Source organism: Dunckerocampus dactyliophorus, chromosome 2 (genome assembly GCF_027744805.1).
Source record: "Dunckerocampus dactyliophorus isolate RoL2022-P2 chromosome 2, RoL_Ddac_1.1, whole genome shotgun sequence".
Lineage (NCBI taxonomy): Eukaryota > Metazoa > Chordata > Actinopteri > Syngnathiformes > Syngnathidae > Dunckerocampus > Dunckerocampus dactyliophorus.
Genome location: NC_072820.1, coordinates 23,085,007 through 23,100,375, shown reverse-complemented (window position 1 = coordinate 23,100,375; position 15,369 = coordinate 23,085,007). Strand labels below are relative to the sequence as shown.

General features: G+C 40.1%; 1 protein-coding gene across 6 annotated transcripts in view; it reads left to right on the top strand.

Annotated features, from left to right (window-relative positions):
* Positions 1 to 1,546: 1,546 nt before the first annotated feature.
* The window catches only part of myripa (myosin VIIA and Rab interacting protein a), a 31,953-nt gene continuing 18,130 nt past the window's right edge, over positions 1,547 to 15,369 (top strand). For 3 of the 6 annotated variants that reach the window (XM_054767169.1, XM_054767171.1, XM_054767170.1), the window contains exons 1-10: positions 1,548 to 1,795; positions 2,411 to 2,561; positions 5,147 to 5,368; positions 6,560 to 6,696; positions 8,612 to 8,692; positions 9,694 to 9,794; positions 10,151 to 10,231; positions 10,344 to 10,475; positions 11,595 to 11,733; positions 13,790 to 14,286. In XM_054767169.1, coding sequence (XP_054623144.1) covers positions 2,452 to 2,561; positions 5,147 to 5,368; positions 6,560 to 6,696; positions 8,612 to 8,692; positions 9,694 to 9,794; positions 10,151 to 10,231; positions 10,344 to 10,475; positions 11,595 to 11,733; positions 13,790 to 14,286 — 1,500 coding nt within the window. In that variant the 5' untranslated portion in view covers positions 1,548 to 1,795; positions 2,411 to 2,451. Of the gene's footprint in view, positions 1,796 to 2,410; positions 2,562 to 5,146; positions 5,369 to 6,382; positions 6,487 to 6,559; positions 6,697 to 8,611; positions 8,693 to 9,693; positions 9,795 to 10,150; positions 10,232 to 10,343; positions 10,476 to 11,594; positions 11,734 to 13,789; positions 14,287 to 15,369 lie in introns of those variants that run through there. The other 3 variants (XM_054767168.1, XM_054767167.1, XM_054767172.1) reach the window with 3 other exon arrangements.

Here is a 15,369-nt window from a genome sequence, read left to right as displayed (position 1 = left end):
AGGATATGTGTAATTGTGAATGTGTACGCCTATGTAAAGAGTCTTCAAAACATTTATGTTCAAATTAAATACTTTAATATTTGTATACTGAAATTCATAGTAAAGCAATTCATAAAAAGTTCATATAATTTAAAAAAGTCATGGAGACATTCAGACATATCATCCAAGAACTTTGGTCAGCACCCTCATTTAAACCATGCAAACTTTTATGGCTCTACCTCCAAAAAGAATCGGAATCGAGAATCATTAGGAACCAGAATGGAAACAAGGAATCGGAAGCGGAATCACTCAAATTTAAATGATGCCCAACCCTACTGCTAAGGGACAAATTTGATTGCCAAAAATGACGATGATGAGCTAAAATGTGCTGGAAGTCAAAATATTAAGAGAAGAAAGCCATTGGCCCGCAAAATAACAGCAAAAATTAAAAAATCTGCAGTAATTTTACACGAACAAAGTCAAAATATTAAGAGATTAAAGTCATATTCTAACAAGGAAAAAGGTCAAAAATTTTCGGGAATAAACTCGTAATATAACAAAATAAAGTTTACATTTTTGGAAAAATTAGTTGGGGGAAAAAAGTTAAAATATTCCGGGAATAAAAAAGAGCAAAGTTCATACTACATAATAATAGGCTTTTTCACCTATATCACAAAGCTGAGATGCAGCTTTTTCTTGAATTTTATATAACTTCTGAGCATATCTACATGTGTTGCTTTATAAAATATCAAAATGGCCCTTGCATACTTTCAATTTTCAGTATGTGGCGATATCAAGTCGATTGACGTATGCAGACTGTTGTTGGTCGGTCTTTGAGCCAGTCTGCAATTGTTCCAACGCTATCTGTGGCTTGGCTGGTGTTTGGCTCCACTTGCTGGTCATTTGGTGCAATTCCCTCATCTACTGTACTAAAAAACACAATTTTCGATAAACTTGACTTCTTTTCATACACATCTTGACTTGAGGTATTTGAACTGTAGATATTCCAGATCGGTCTCTTAGGACTCGGGGTGGTGTTTTCTGCAAAGTCAGTGAAAGAGCAGCCCCGACACTCGTTAACTATTTACTTGCTGGAGCGATCAATGGTTTTTATGGAGAGACTGAGAGTTATTAGAACTGGAATGAATTAATATGTTACATCAAATTGCAAATTATATGAAATAGGTGGAGGAGGTGACCTGAACGCGTTCTGAATGAGTTGTATAAAGCTTGCTGATTTGACTGTGACTTACGTGTTTTTGAGACTCTCCACCTGTACGTTCAATGAGCTCATCTGTTATAAAAACAATTTGTGTTCAAATCTTTGTTGCCATTTTTTTTGGTGTTTTTCTTTTCTGCCTTAATCCCATTTTATGAAAGGAGTAGACCAAGTAAACTCGATTTTATCTCCCATGCCATTACAGTATATTGCTGTTTTTCTGCTACAGAAACCCATTAAAACGTTTTTTTCAGAGGAAGATCAACACGCCAGTGGTTATGTAAAGGCTATTGTGTATTCCTAAGGCTTCTATTTTGTTTCAGTTTACATCATCACCTCATGCCTGCTACTTTACTGGGCAAAGTACTTTATGTGGAGGAGGCTTATCCTGACTTTTTTTCTTTTCTGGAAACGGATTAGGGAAACAGGGCAGTCCTGAACTCACACTGTACTTTCTCATAAGTGTTCAAATGCTTTCGGGGGCGACGATTTGTCATTTTCTGGGATTTGTATTTTGATTTTCCATTAGAGGCTATTTAAAATACATGAAAAACACTTTCCCATCTTCTTGGTGACTATTTTCTGACCAGCAACTTGGTGAGTCACCATACATTTAAATTTTGAATTCATGTTTGTTAATATTTTCCCAAAATGTAGTGATTTGGGTTAACAATGTGACAAATTATTATCAATGTTATTATCCACTCTTATGTTACATTTTTTAACTTTTAAAAACATTTTTAAACATTTTTTTCAATTCATTTATTTTTGTATTTTCATTTTTCTCATACAATGTGTATGCACCAGATAACTATCTATATATTTATTCATTCATTGGTTGTATTGTTTCTTTATTTTAATTTATTTTTGATTCTCGTACCAGGTGTGTGTGACAGTTACTTTTCCATTTTATTTAATTGTTTATTAACCAATTTAAGATATATTTTTGTATGTGAAAAGTGAAATTATTTTTGTTTTACTTAAATGATTTTGTTTTTTAATTTCTTTTTTTTATTATTCTAATATAGTTTAGTATGTGACATATTTTTGTTGTTGTAATCAGTGTATATTTGTAATACAATGTGTATGTGAACATACACTTATTTTTGTATCCATTAATCCAAAAATATGAATTATTTTTGAAATTCTAATACAATATATTATGTATGTGACATACTTTATGCTTTACTGTTTATTCCTCTTTCCTGTTAGATGACAGCTGGCTGAGTGGGCCCAGCACGTGTGTGTCAGCCATGGGCCGCAAGTTGGATCTGTCAGGCCTCAGCGACAACGAGGCTGAGCATGTGCTACAGGTAGTGCAGCGCGACATGAGGTTGCGCAAGAAAGAGGAGGAGCGGCTCAGGTGAGCGACACCACAATGGCTAACTAAAAGCATGTTTACCCTCCATTGCTGTTCTTCGTATCAGACTATTGTTTGCGTTCCAGACCTCTTTCTGTTGTCGGAGATTAAGTGAGCTCGTCTTAACAGGAAGCGACGGTCCCTTCCTGTTGTGCTCCGACAAAGCTTCCTCAAAAGACGTGTAGCCTGCAGAGCCCAGAAACAATGCCAACAAGTACAACTGCATATTATTGTCAATGTTCCTCAGGCATCAAGTATATTAAGCTCAAGCCTTTAATCACACATTCTATTTTTACATTCCACTTTCTCTTGCTCTCCATAGCATTATTCAAATAAAAAAAATAGCATTGATGTGCAGTCAAGGGAGGCATGCTGAAAAATAAAAAGACATAATGATAACATGAAACAAATAGTAACATTTGTCAATGTCTCAATGTATTTCCCGTATGATTCCAATCATTTTTAAACATTTTCCTAAAAATGGCTGAATTTACACATTTCCTGACATTTCCTTCTCGCAAGCCCTGCCTATTGAGTTCAATCATGGCGCCTGCCGGTTTGTGTTTGTCAGCATGTGGCCAATAATATAATGTTGCAGTTGTCCACTATGACTTGTCACATCATTATTTGTGCTAATAGAACAATAAAATAGACAGAAATGTCATACAGGAGGCACTGCAGTATTCGCCTCATCCTGCAGGGGTGGCGGCGTCTGTTAGTTGGAAGGTGCTTGTCACTGCCGTCATTCTATAAAGAGGAAAAGACACTGTTTTTTTTTTTAAATTGACAGCAGCAGATGGAGAGCAGCAAGTCAAATGCATGAAATATATTTTTATGCTGTGATGAATGGATGAATATGTTTGACTGCCAAGATGGAAGATTAGTTCACATACACTCTGTAAATAAACACATCCATTTCATTCATTCATTCATTCCAGAGTGAAAACGATGACGTCACTGTCCCTTGACCAGAAGTGACAAGCCGACACGCCAGCATCACTTCCGAATATTTAAACTGGCATGACTCACCCAGTCGACATTCTCTTGATATTTTGTTGTCTTATACTCCAAAATGACTCACAGAAGTAATTCCACTTTGCCGTTAGTCTAAACAAGCTGAAGACGAAGGACTTAAGCCCCTGTGTTCCAAAGATAAAGGTATAACTTAATATAGTTACAAAAAATATTTTTTGTAAAGAAAAACTATTAGTGTAAATAGGTAAAAAAAAACACAGCACAGTGTCAGTCCGCCCAGTGCTGGTTGTTATATGGAAACATTACACATAGGCTGGGCGATATGGTCCAAAACTCATATCCTGATATATTCAGGGTGAATATCAATTTTTTTAAGCTTAGACAAAATCAAAGCCAATAAATACTTAACATGTTTTCGGAAATTTTTAAGCTTCATGCAAGATGCACATGAAAAAATTGTATCTAAAAATAGCCTCTAAAATAAAGTAGGCCAGGGTGTACACCGCCTGTCGCCTGAAGTCAGCTGGGATAGGCTCCAGCATGCCCCCGCGACCCTCAAGAGGAGAAGCGGTGTAGAAAATGGATGGATGGATGGCATTCTCTTTTTGAAATAAATATAGAAAAAGTCAAATACAATCTTTTTTATAATAAACCTTTTAGCTATGCTCAAATCCTCAGCTAATAAAAAAAGCAAAAACAAAATATGAAGGAGTGCCCTGCTTAAGAGGAAATTTTAAAATGTCAGTAACTCAAAAATACTTTCAATTGAACACTAGTATTTTTTAGGACACAAGCATGGTGTTCCTGTGCCAGGAACACCAACCTGTCAACTCCATCAGGCTTAGTAACTGTCTGTGTAACTTCCTTGTACGCTTGTGGTAGAGCTTGTCGTGCTAAATAATTGTGACTGCGAATCACGCTTGACATTGCGGGTCCATCAGTTTCAGCAGGTTTTTAAAGCCGCTTTTTCCACTCTTGCAATGGGGACCATATCTTAGTAATATAGTAGCACACCACTTTGCCTTTCCTTTCATGAGGAACGCAACAGGAACGCAGCAGATAGAGCCCAGCTTCACACATTCCTCGTATTGGAATTTGTGCCAAGTTTTAAGGTGGTGAAATGTTTTTTTTAATGCTTTGAATTTGAAGTACCTCCACATTACTATAGCACTTATTCCTTGCTCACTAATTCTTCCACCGCAGTCACTGTCGCTGCGACTAGAGCCGTCAGGCTTCTGCCCCCTCCTCCTGCATGCAGGGATGAAGGAGATACAGTGCAAATCTAGTCTATATCGATATCAACGATGTGGTTTTGATATCGTGCTTAAAGTAAATATCGATATTTTTAAAATATCGACATATCGCCCAGCCCTAATTATATATAATATACGTTGTACAGGTATATTGGTTGTTATATATCATGAGTTTTCCTATTTCAAAGGTAAAGTAACGCCCGGGCTAGAATGCGAGCATTTCATTTAAATCATGTGTCTCCTTTGTTGTGTGTGTTTGTGTTTTCGCTTTAACCCAATAAAATTTACTTGCATGTGTTTTGTTTTCATCCTCTCCCTCATCCCCCCCCCGCTCCCCCGCCTTCCTATTTCCACCCCCAGCGAACTGAAGCAGGAGCTGGACGAGGAGGGCAGTCGCTGCCTACTGCTGTCACGGCAGCGTTGCTTCAACCAGCGCTGCTGCATCCGCTGCTGCGCCCCCTTCAGCTTTCTGCTCAACCCCAAGCGCCAGTGTCACGACTGCCTGTACAACGTGTGCAAGGCCTGCAGGCTCTACAGCAAGCACGACAAAGCCTGGCTCTGCTGCGCCTGCCAGAAGAGCAGGTAAGGCGGCGCACTGATGACTGGCATGATGTGGTGTGCATTTGAGGAAGGATGCAAGGCTCATGCTGACGTCAGAGGTGGATTTAAGATTTATTAGATTGAATATGTCACTGCCTGCAACATGCCACAGAATTGAATGAGGATATTAAAGATAATAATGCTCAATTTTGATATTTAAATACGGTTTTAATAAGTCAGCAGACGGCTCCGTTTTTTTAGTTGGTAAATGAATTTTGTGCATATTTGCATTTTATGTGTGTTTCTTAAGTCAAGTATCACTATACGGTAATCCCTCGTTTATCGCGGTGAATTGGTTCCAGACCCCACTGTGAGAATAAGTGAATTTCCGCAAAGTACGATTCCTTATTTATAAATAGAATATTTTTGTAGGGGCCGCACGGTGGCATGTTGGCCACAGAGTCAGGAGCTCTGGAAGATCTGGTTTTGACTCTCCGTAGTAGGTATAACAGAAAATAATCCTTTTTAGACATAAATAAGATTTGTGCTCGTGTGTGTTGCTGTTAATGTGTGTGGGGGACCAAACAGGAAGAGACGGGGGTTCAGAGTTGAGTTTTAGCCTGGCATGGGTAACGCCCATAACAGTAGCCCGTGTTTTTATTAGGGATCATTGTGCCTGTTGTGAGATAATTCAAACCTGCAATAAAAGTCTGTTGTTCCGGCGATCAAGTCTGGTGCGTGTGTGCCTCAGCGAACCTTACAGAAACATTACTGACACCTAGTGACCAGTGTAGAATATCATCACATCTTTGAATGTGTCTTGCGAATGCCTTACATATTTGTGTTTTAGTTCATTTAGCCATTTTCACGCTAAAATGCTTTTTATGCTTTTTATGCTATAATATGTAAAAATTGCTTGAATATGGATATTTTTTTACAAATACAAATAACAAATAATATTCAACAAGGTGATTTATTAATTACTATATTTTTGAGGAAGCGTGATAGAATGAAGCCATGAAATTCAAAGTGGGGATGATTGTATCCTGTTCATAGAAGACTTCATGAACAAAAGTACAATGGCTACACCAGAAAATGCTAACAACTCATTAGCAAGAAGAATAGGATAGTCAGGCTGGAATTTGCCAAAAAGTACACAGGTGAGCCTCAAAAAGTCATCAGCTCATAAAAGTTTTGTCTCAGATTGTTTACAAATGCCGGTGTTACTTGCAGGCTGTTAAAGCAGCAATCGCTGGAGTGGTTCTACGCCCATGTCAAGGGACGCTTCAAGAGGTTCGGCAGCGCCAAAGTGCTGAAAACCATTTACAGGAGACACTTGGTGGAGCACAGCGCTCTTTCAGAGCTCACAGGTATTTTTCTCCATGGGAACACGGGGCTATATCAGAGGAGGCGGGAGTTCGGACAGGAGCAAAATGGGATTAAACTCACGTAACTTCAGCAGATTACCCGAACCGCTGCCAGACTTCTGATTGTTTGTTTCTTTGTTTGCAAATCAATGTGTTATATGTGATATATGACATAAATCCCTGAGAGTTGAAGGCTTTTGGAAATGCTGAAGGAATATGCAGCAAATTTCTGTTCCTTTGCACACACTATCGTTTGTGCATGAATGCGTAGCAGAGGAAATTTGTTCAACTGTTAAATCCACTCTGCATTATCTCATGGAGGACCTTGCTAATTTTTTTTTCGCAGGGAGAAATTTAGTTCCGCTTTACATGCATGACAAAGAAGGAATGTTGTCCATATACATGAGCACCAACAGCCTCATGGCATTTCATGCAACAAGGGAGAATCACTGCACAAACAGTGTGGCGCTTTTGTATTCATGCACCGTAAGTATATATTACAGAAGGCTTGTTGGAGGTCTTCTTGGGGCCCACCCGAACGTGCACGCTGTGGTGACCCGGGGACCGATAATACCACACACGAGGTCCGGCCTCGCTAATGCACTTACGTAACCACAAACGGCGCATTGTTGCATGAACATTGACATGGCGTGGAAAGAGCTCAAAGCTCAGTTGTAAGGGGAGACTGCCTGCTTTGGACCCAGCGTGTTTTTTCTCTTGACCCCCACACCCTCAACCCCAGCCCTCCCCTCCGTCCTGAGGCTTCAGCTCACTCCTCATGGCACAGGTACAGTCATGATACAACACAACTTCCGTCACATTTTTTCAAATGAAAAACCCAGTAGCAGAATAGTTAGCATGTAAAATACATATTCAATCCAGCATCTCTCTGCACTTTTAGTGCAGGGGTGTCCAAACCTTTTCCCCTGGAGGATCACATAGTGAAAAATGAAAGGAAGCAAGGGCCACGTTGATATTTTGGAAAGCAACACAATGTAGATATTCTAAGAAGTTATATAAAGAGCTGCATCTCAGCTTTGTGATATAGGTGAAAAGCTTATTATTAGTATGAACTGCGCTCTTTTGCTCTTTTTTCCCCATTTTTGCTTTTGTTTTTTTTTATTTTCCAGAAATATTTAAGGTTTTTGTTACATAATCTTTGTACATTTTCTTCTCACAATATTATGACATTTTCCCCAACCTAATTTTCACTTTATACTGTTTTGTTTGTTTTTCATAATATTATATATATTTAGAAAATATAATATTTGTTGTTTAATTTTTGAACTCTCTGCTACCAAAACGACATTATTTTTCCTCATGATATTACAAGTGTATTCTCGTCAAATTGCAACTTTTTTCTCGTTAGAATAAGACTTTTTTCTCGTAATATTTTGATTTTATTCTTGTAAAATATTAGCTGTTTTTTGTTTTTTTTGCCATTTGTTCTGAACTTTGAGCTTTCTTCTTGTAAATGTTCTTCTCGTAATTATGACTTTATTCCATAATATTTTGACTTTTTGCGCAACCTAATTAAAAAAAAATTACAACTTTATTCATTATTTTGTTTGTTTTTCATAATACTATGACTTTTCAAAAATAACTTTTTTTCTTTTATACGTCAACTTCATGCTACTAAAATGGCGTTATTTTTTTCTAAAAATATTATGTTACATTCTTGTCAAATTACGACTTCTAGTTACATTACAACTTTTTTTTGTTCTGCTGAGTTTTCCATTTTTGCTGGGGGGGAATTTGTTTTCTTGTTAAATTATATTTTTACAATGTGCTGCAGACCAATAAAAAAAAATAGCCGCTGGCCGCAAATGGCCCCCGGGTTGCACTTTGGACACCACTGGTTTAGTACTTTCTGTCAACCATTGCGCACAAGCTAAGTCTATTGGTGTGTGTCTTGCAGAGGGCAGCACCTACGAGGAGAGCATCTGCAATGAAGGCAGCGTCTGTGGCAGCGATGCCACCTTCTACAGACAAACTGAAGGTGAACATGTCAAAATATTCAGCCCTTGAAATTCAATACATGCACCTGCAATTCACGCCTGTTTACTGGACTAACCTGTCTATTCTTTGTACTAACCTGCCAGTTCACTGCACATAACCGTCGGTTATCCGCACTAATCTGCCAGTTCACTGCAATTATACCAGTACACTGCGCTAACATGCCAGGTAACTTAACTACCGATTCTTCTCTACACTAACATTACACACTAATGTGCCAGATCACTGCCATCATGCAAGTAAACTGCACTGATGTGACCCTTCCCTGCAGCCTACCAGTTCACTGCATTCATTTATCAATTCACTACCACAAACTGCACTTAACAAACACTTCTCTTTCTCATACCGCTGTGGTTGTGCTTTATTGGCGAGAGAGAGGGAAAATAAAAGAAATTGTATATGTATAACAATAAGAAAGGGTAAATGAAAACACAATAGGGCGAATGAAAATACGACTAAATCAGACAAAAATACTAATTGGAAAAATTGAAAATATCTGTCTGTCCATCTATTTTCTATGCCGCTAATCGTCACTACGGTTGCGGTGGTATGCTGGAGCCTATCTCAACTGACTTTAGGCGAGAGGCAGGGTACACCATGGACTGGTCGCCAGCCAATCGCAGGGCAAAATGTATAATAAATAATAGTAAATGGTGCGCATGTGTTAATTACACACCAAAAATTACGTAATTAAAGAATTAAATTAGTTACTGCCGTTAACGTGTTATTTTTGACAGCCCTATAAAAAAATATGATATGGCTTTCATAGAAATACATTTTAACATATGTGGTTTTCATGCAAGTCACTAGTCATGTCACTAATTGGCCAATCCAGTGTCTACTACTTCATTGCCAGTTTACTTCCATGTAACTGTACTAACTTGCCACTTCACTCAAATGACAGTTCACTGCAATAACATGTCAGTCCACAGTACTACTTTGTGTATTATTTGTATAAATACAGGTTTATTCTTGTGTGCGCAGAGCACAGCATGGCCGAGACACTCACTGTGGCCTTTCGGGTGGCCGAGGAGGCCATAGACGAGGCCATTTGCAACGCTGAGTTTGACATTGCAAGTCAGGTTGTATGTTCCTGTTCATTCTTATTGCTGGGGTGTTCAAACTTTTTCCACTGAATACAGAAAAATTGAAGGATGCGGCGAGCCACTTTGGAACATTTTGTGCATTAAAAATGCTAAAAGCAATCCAATGTAGGTCAACATATGCTAAGATATGCTAGTGTTATTGGTGACAAAGATTATATTACATTCTGTAATATAATATCCTGTGCTCCTGCATGCCACACTTTGTAAATTAAGATTTTCACTGTTTCTAATCTGTTGAAGTAACTCCAATCCTTTGACCTCAAACATGTATTTAGCAGATAATCAGTTTATGTTTTGTGTTTGTTTGCTTGTGTGTAATGTGTTCGTCTAATCAGGAGAATGAGAATGAAGCACACTACCTGCGTGAGCACAGAGGAGAGCTCATTGAGGAACTGGCCAAGACAATCATGCAAAAAGTAAAAAAGAAGATTTTTTTTTTCGCATATTTGGTGTTGTGTGATGAGATTACTTTGTAACCTCACATGAACACCAGTTGATGTTCTAATCTGGTGTTTTTCATCGTGTAAGATCATCTCTAGGAGGAAGACCTTGACTGACATGAGGGACGAGTACGAGCACGACAGAGAGCTTGAGCACCTCGGCCTCCATCACCGTGGCGACCAGGCCAGCATCACCTTTAATCACCTCAAAGGCCTCTGGGTGAAAGATCATACATCGCATTTTCCAAAGCATAAATGGCACTTTTTTCATAGTTTGCCTGGTCTTGCCACTTCTAGTCAGGTGTGACTTACTGTATATGCCAAAAATTATATATCATTTAACTTAATGTGCTGCTTTTAAACTAAAGTGGGGTAGTGGTTGGTTATTTGGCAACATCCACTACAATTATTTGAGTTGAGTTCATGAAACATTTTTTTGTTGCGGAATACTTTCTAATACACTTCAGCCTTGTGACATGTGCAACTATAATGATGTGATACCTGTGTGGATAGAGAAATGTATTATTTTAAACAGCAGTGTTGTTTCATTTGAACACTACCGTAATTTCCGGTGTACTTTTTTAAACTTTAAACCCTGCACTTTATACTTTGTACTTTATACCGCGGTGCGGCTACTTTATGGCAATGTTTTAATCTCATGACATCTCCTACACTTCAGAACTACTACTAATCGTTTAAATATTGTGCCGCTCGCGAGTCAATAGCTATAAGGGAACTCACAACAAGCTTGTCAACCCATCGGAAATCACAGGAGGTCGTTACTCAATATAACAGTCTGACTCACGGTGTCATCTAAAATAAAAGGCTAAAATCATCACACAGCAACTTAACACTCAAAAGGTAGCTAAAAATATACAAGATAAGTACCAATACAAGTTTAAAATAAAAAACAGCAACTATTTTAAGTTCTTCCCATAATGCATTATTCCTAGCGGAGCAGTTCATTGACTGATGTGTCTTATAGTCCAGTGATGATTGCACTCTTTTAGCCTGCAAGCTACTTTTAAAATGACCAAGTCCCAAAGGTCTACTATAAGCATACAGTAGCAAATATATATATTTACATATATTTACTATATTTATAAATATGAGTATTTATATACGTTGTACATGTATATCAGGTGTGCACACACTTTTTCAGCATGCAAGTTGCAAGTCAACTTGATCTATCGCTTACTATAAAACATATAACATACGCTCGACCCACACTACCTCCGTGATTGACCGGTAGCTTGTGATTGACATAATGGGCACCCCTGCTCTAAATGGTGACTCTGACCTCAAGTGGCCAACTGTTGCACTCTTCTCTTCTTTGCAGAGGTCACAGTCTGCCTTCTCGCTGATGGATGACAACATTCCAAAAGGTCTCACTCAAGATGCTCATCAGACGTTACCTAAGGAATCAAGCGGCTCAGCTGTGACGTCTTGGACAAGTGTAGACCGTCTTGAAAACTCTGGTAGATCAAGTTGCTTTTTATATCCACTAGGGAGCATAGTACTGGGGGCTACTATGATATACTATGTCAGGGGTGTCCAAAGTGTGGCCTGGGGGCCATTTGCGACCCACAGCTATTTTGGCCCGTGACACATTCTAAAAATATGATTTAACAAGAAAACAGGAACTGTCTTCAGTTCCTGTCCCGGCTCAGCCCACGTGCCAGCCGCTGTCTTCAGCTCCTGTCCTAGCTCAGCCTACGCACCAGCCACCGTCTGCAATTCCTGTGCTAGCGTCACTGACACACCAGCCTGTTCCACCTCAAGTTCCTGTGCCGGCTCAGTCCATGCGCGAGCTGCCATCAGTTCCTCTACTGGCTCCACACCAGCCCAAGACGCTCGCCTGCTCTCCTGCAGCAGTGCTGCATGTCTTGCGGCCGCCTGGCTCAAATTCCCCCTTGTTCAGTTGCCTAGGGGTGTCTCGACGACTTGGCCTTCCCCCGGAGGGCTCCTGCTGGGTCCGCCGGGCATACTGTACCGTCCCGGCCGTAACCTAGAGGGGTCCTGCTGATTCCGTTGGGCATGCCATCCCGGTCGTTCCCCAGAGGGCTCCTGCTGGTGACCCACCACCTGCCTCCCTCCGCCCACACCTTGTGTGACTTTGGATTTGGAAACATCTGGGATCCGTTCCCAAAGGGGGGGGTACTGTCACGCCTTGCATGACTGCCTACGTGACAGCGACAGTTTATTTCCTTAGTCTCAGTTTTCATGCTCGTAATTCTTCCTGATTTGTTCCGCCTTGCTCTCTTCTGCCTGTACTTTCCTGTTCTGCCGCTAATTTGTGTTTGCTTTATTCAGTTCAGCTGGTAGTGTCATCCTTTGTTGGAGCATTGTGAATGTCTTGTGCTTCTTTGTGTGTTTCGAGGGAAAGGCTTCTTGAGACGTCATCTGTACTTCTGTGAAGAAGGTGTCGGACGTTTCACAAGGGACAATTCTCGTGGTCCTCAATCAGCAGTACATCTACACCTTAAAGCAACCAATCACTCTTTTCAGGACAGCGAGGTAAAGATTTTGGCCAAAGAGAACAGATGGTTTGAAAGAGGAGTAAAGGATGCTATTTTCGTCAAACAACAGAACCCATCATTGAATTGGAATGGTGGTTTGAGGTTTAATTTGGACCCTGTGTTCAGCAGGTTACTGAGACCAAAACCCACAGCTCTTAGTCATGCAAATGAGGTGGAGCCAGCCAGAACAATAGATGCTAACGAGCCAGTATCAGAGTCGTTCATACCCAACTCAGGGAGCGACACTTCCCTTTGATCGGAGGTGCTAATAGCAGGAGAGGATTATACCACTACTCCGCCCAGGCTTAGTGTAAGGAACCAATAGAAGGAGGGTGTTGGCACACCAATTCCGCCCACTCTTACTGTATTTAAGGCCTAAGGTACCAGCACTTATTAGTTCGCTGACGAAGCTCTTCGGATTAGGGGGGGAAACGTCCGACACCTTCTTCACAGAAGTACAGATGACGTCTCAAGAAGCCTTTCCCTCGATGGACAACTCCTGTACGACTGAGAGCCTACACAGACGCATTCTTTGTGTGTTTTTGCTACGAGCTCTGTTTGGATCCCTTTTTCCTGCACTGGGTTACCGTCCCTGCATCTTGTGGCAGGAAGAAGTTGTAATCTAACGAGAAAAAGTCGTAATTTTATGAAGAAAAATTATGTAATTTTAAGTAGGAAAAAAGTTGGATAATTAAATATTTGAAATAAAATATTTTGGGGGCAGTCATTGGAATTGGGATTTCAATGAAATATATAATAATTAAATATTTTCAACATGAAAAAAACAAAAAGATCAAAAAAAGATTTTAAAAAATCAAAAAGACGTCTTAGCATATTTACAAAATATGAAAATGGCGTTCGCATCCTTTCCTTTTCAGTATGTGGCCCTCGGTTCGAAAGGTTTGGACACCCCTGTGCGATGTGTTCTTTCTTTCACATTTCACCGTGAGGGAGTTGAAATCCGTTGTTTTATGTTCTAATCTGCATGTTTGTCTGTACACACCTGCCTATGGAGGTGTGTCCTCAGTGCTGAAGAGCCCGGATGGGAACTGGATCGCCCTGCAGAGCGGCCAGTTGTCACGGCCTAGCCTGCTGGCCAAGAGGAAGAGTCTGGTCTACAGCGCTCTGGAGAGGGAGTCTGGAGCGGTGTCCGCTTACGAGGGCATGGACTCTGACAACGAAGCCAAACCTGAGTTGGACACCTCCTGGGGAGCCATCCTGCAGGAATTCCACAGGAAGCTCACAGGCTCTAAAGTCAAGCATGAACCCGACAACAGAGCTCGCTCAGATTCTGAGGGGCAACTTAAAAAGTCCCCACTGGATGTGTTTAGGAAGCAGGCACCCACTGAGATGAAGCGGCCACCATTGTCCTGTCGGACCACCGTCATCGACGTTAACTTCAACATGAAGGCGGAGGAGAGCGGAGCGGCAAGTGAGGTTTTGGCCGGAAAAGCGAAGAGATCACGGAAGAAAAGAAGTAAAAGAAGGGCAACTCTTCCTGGACCTCTGCTAGTAAGAAGTACTTTGCAGTAAAACACATTGAATTTATTAGATGTAATTTCAGCTCTTTTTACTTTCCAGAAATAATAGAAGAAAACAAGATTTATTTTTTTTTTACATGAATTACTTAATTCAATTCTTACTAGATTACATTCGATCAAAATGGACAAATGTATCCTATTACTCGGTGGCATTTCGTACCTGGGCCCTCAGTGGGCCGGCCAAATTTTTTGTGGCCAGAGACTGTGATAGTCAGTATAAAAAATTAAACAATAATGATAGTAACATATGTGCCATGGCAGGGTTTGAACCAGCGTCACCCATGTTCGATCCCCATAGACATATAGTCAGAACCATATAAGGATTTAGAATGCAGAGAACTCAAAGACACTAAGTAAGATAGTCGTGACTGCCGTAAAATTGCCGCACTATCAAGAATAATATAAATCCCATTATCTTCGGATTAGGTTGGGGCTCAAATTGAACGGCTCTGTGATTAAAAGTTCAGACAACTCCAAACGTCTACACTACAACATGATCTGAAGCGGTCCACAATCAATGTTTATCTGATAACATGACAAAAATATAAAACATTTTCAGTAAAATACACCCACTAACCAGACAATTTCTTCCTCCTCAGTCACCCATTGTGGCCGTAACGTAGCTTGTTGAACAGTTTTGCTCTGATCGACCAGTCCGCCTCTTTGTTCTGAACTGGGGTTGGCAAGCTGTCGAATCAGAAGTCTGATTGGCTAAAAAAACAACATTGCCAATAGTATGTATGTGTCACTCCTGACACTCCTGGCACTCCTGATTCTGAAGGCCCTGGGCATATTAACATTGATATGGAAACACAGAAGCTAAAATCTGATTGGACAAAAAAAGGCCATTCACATACACTACTGGAGGCACTGCAACCAAGAAACGCTCTACAATATAATAGGCGGTTGGGAATAAATTAATAAAAATTTAATGAAACAAATACTACAATTTAAGTTTGGAATTGCTGGCCTTGACTGCACACCACCACCATAACTTAATAAAAACATTGCTCAATCAAAATGCCGGTATATTATTAAAAAAATATATAGAATA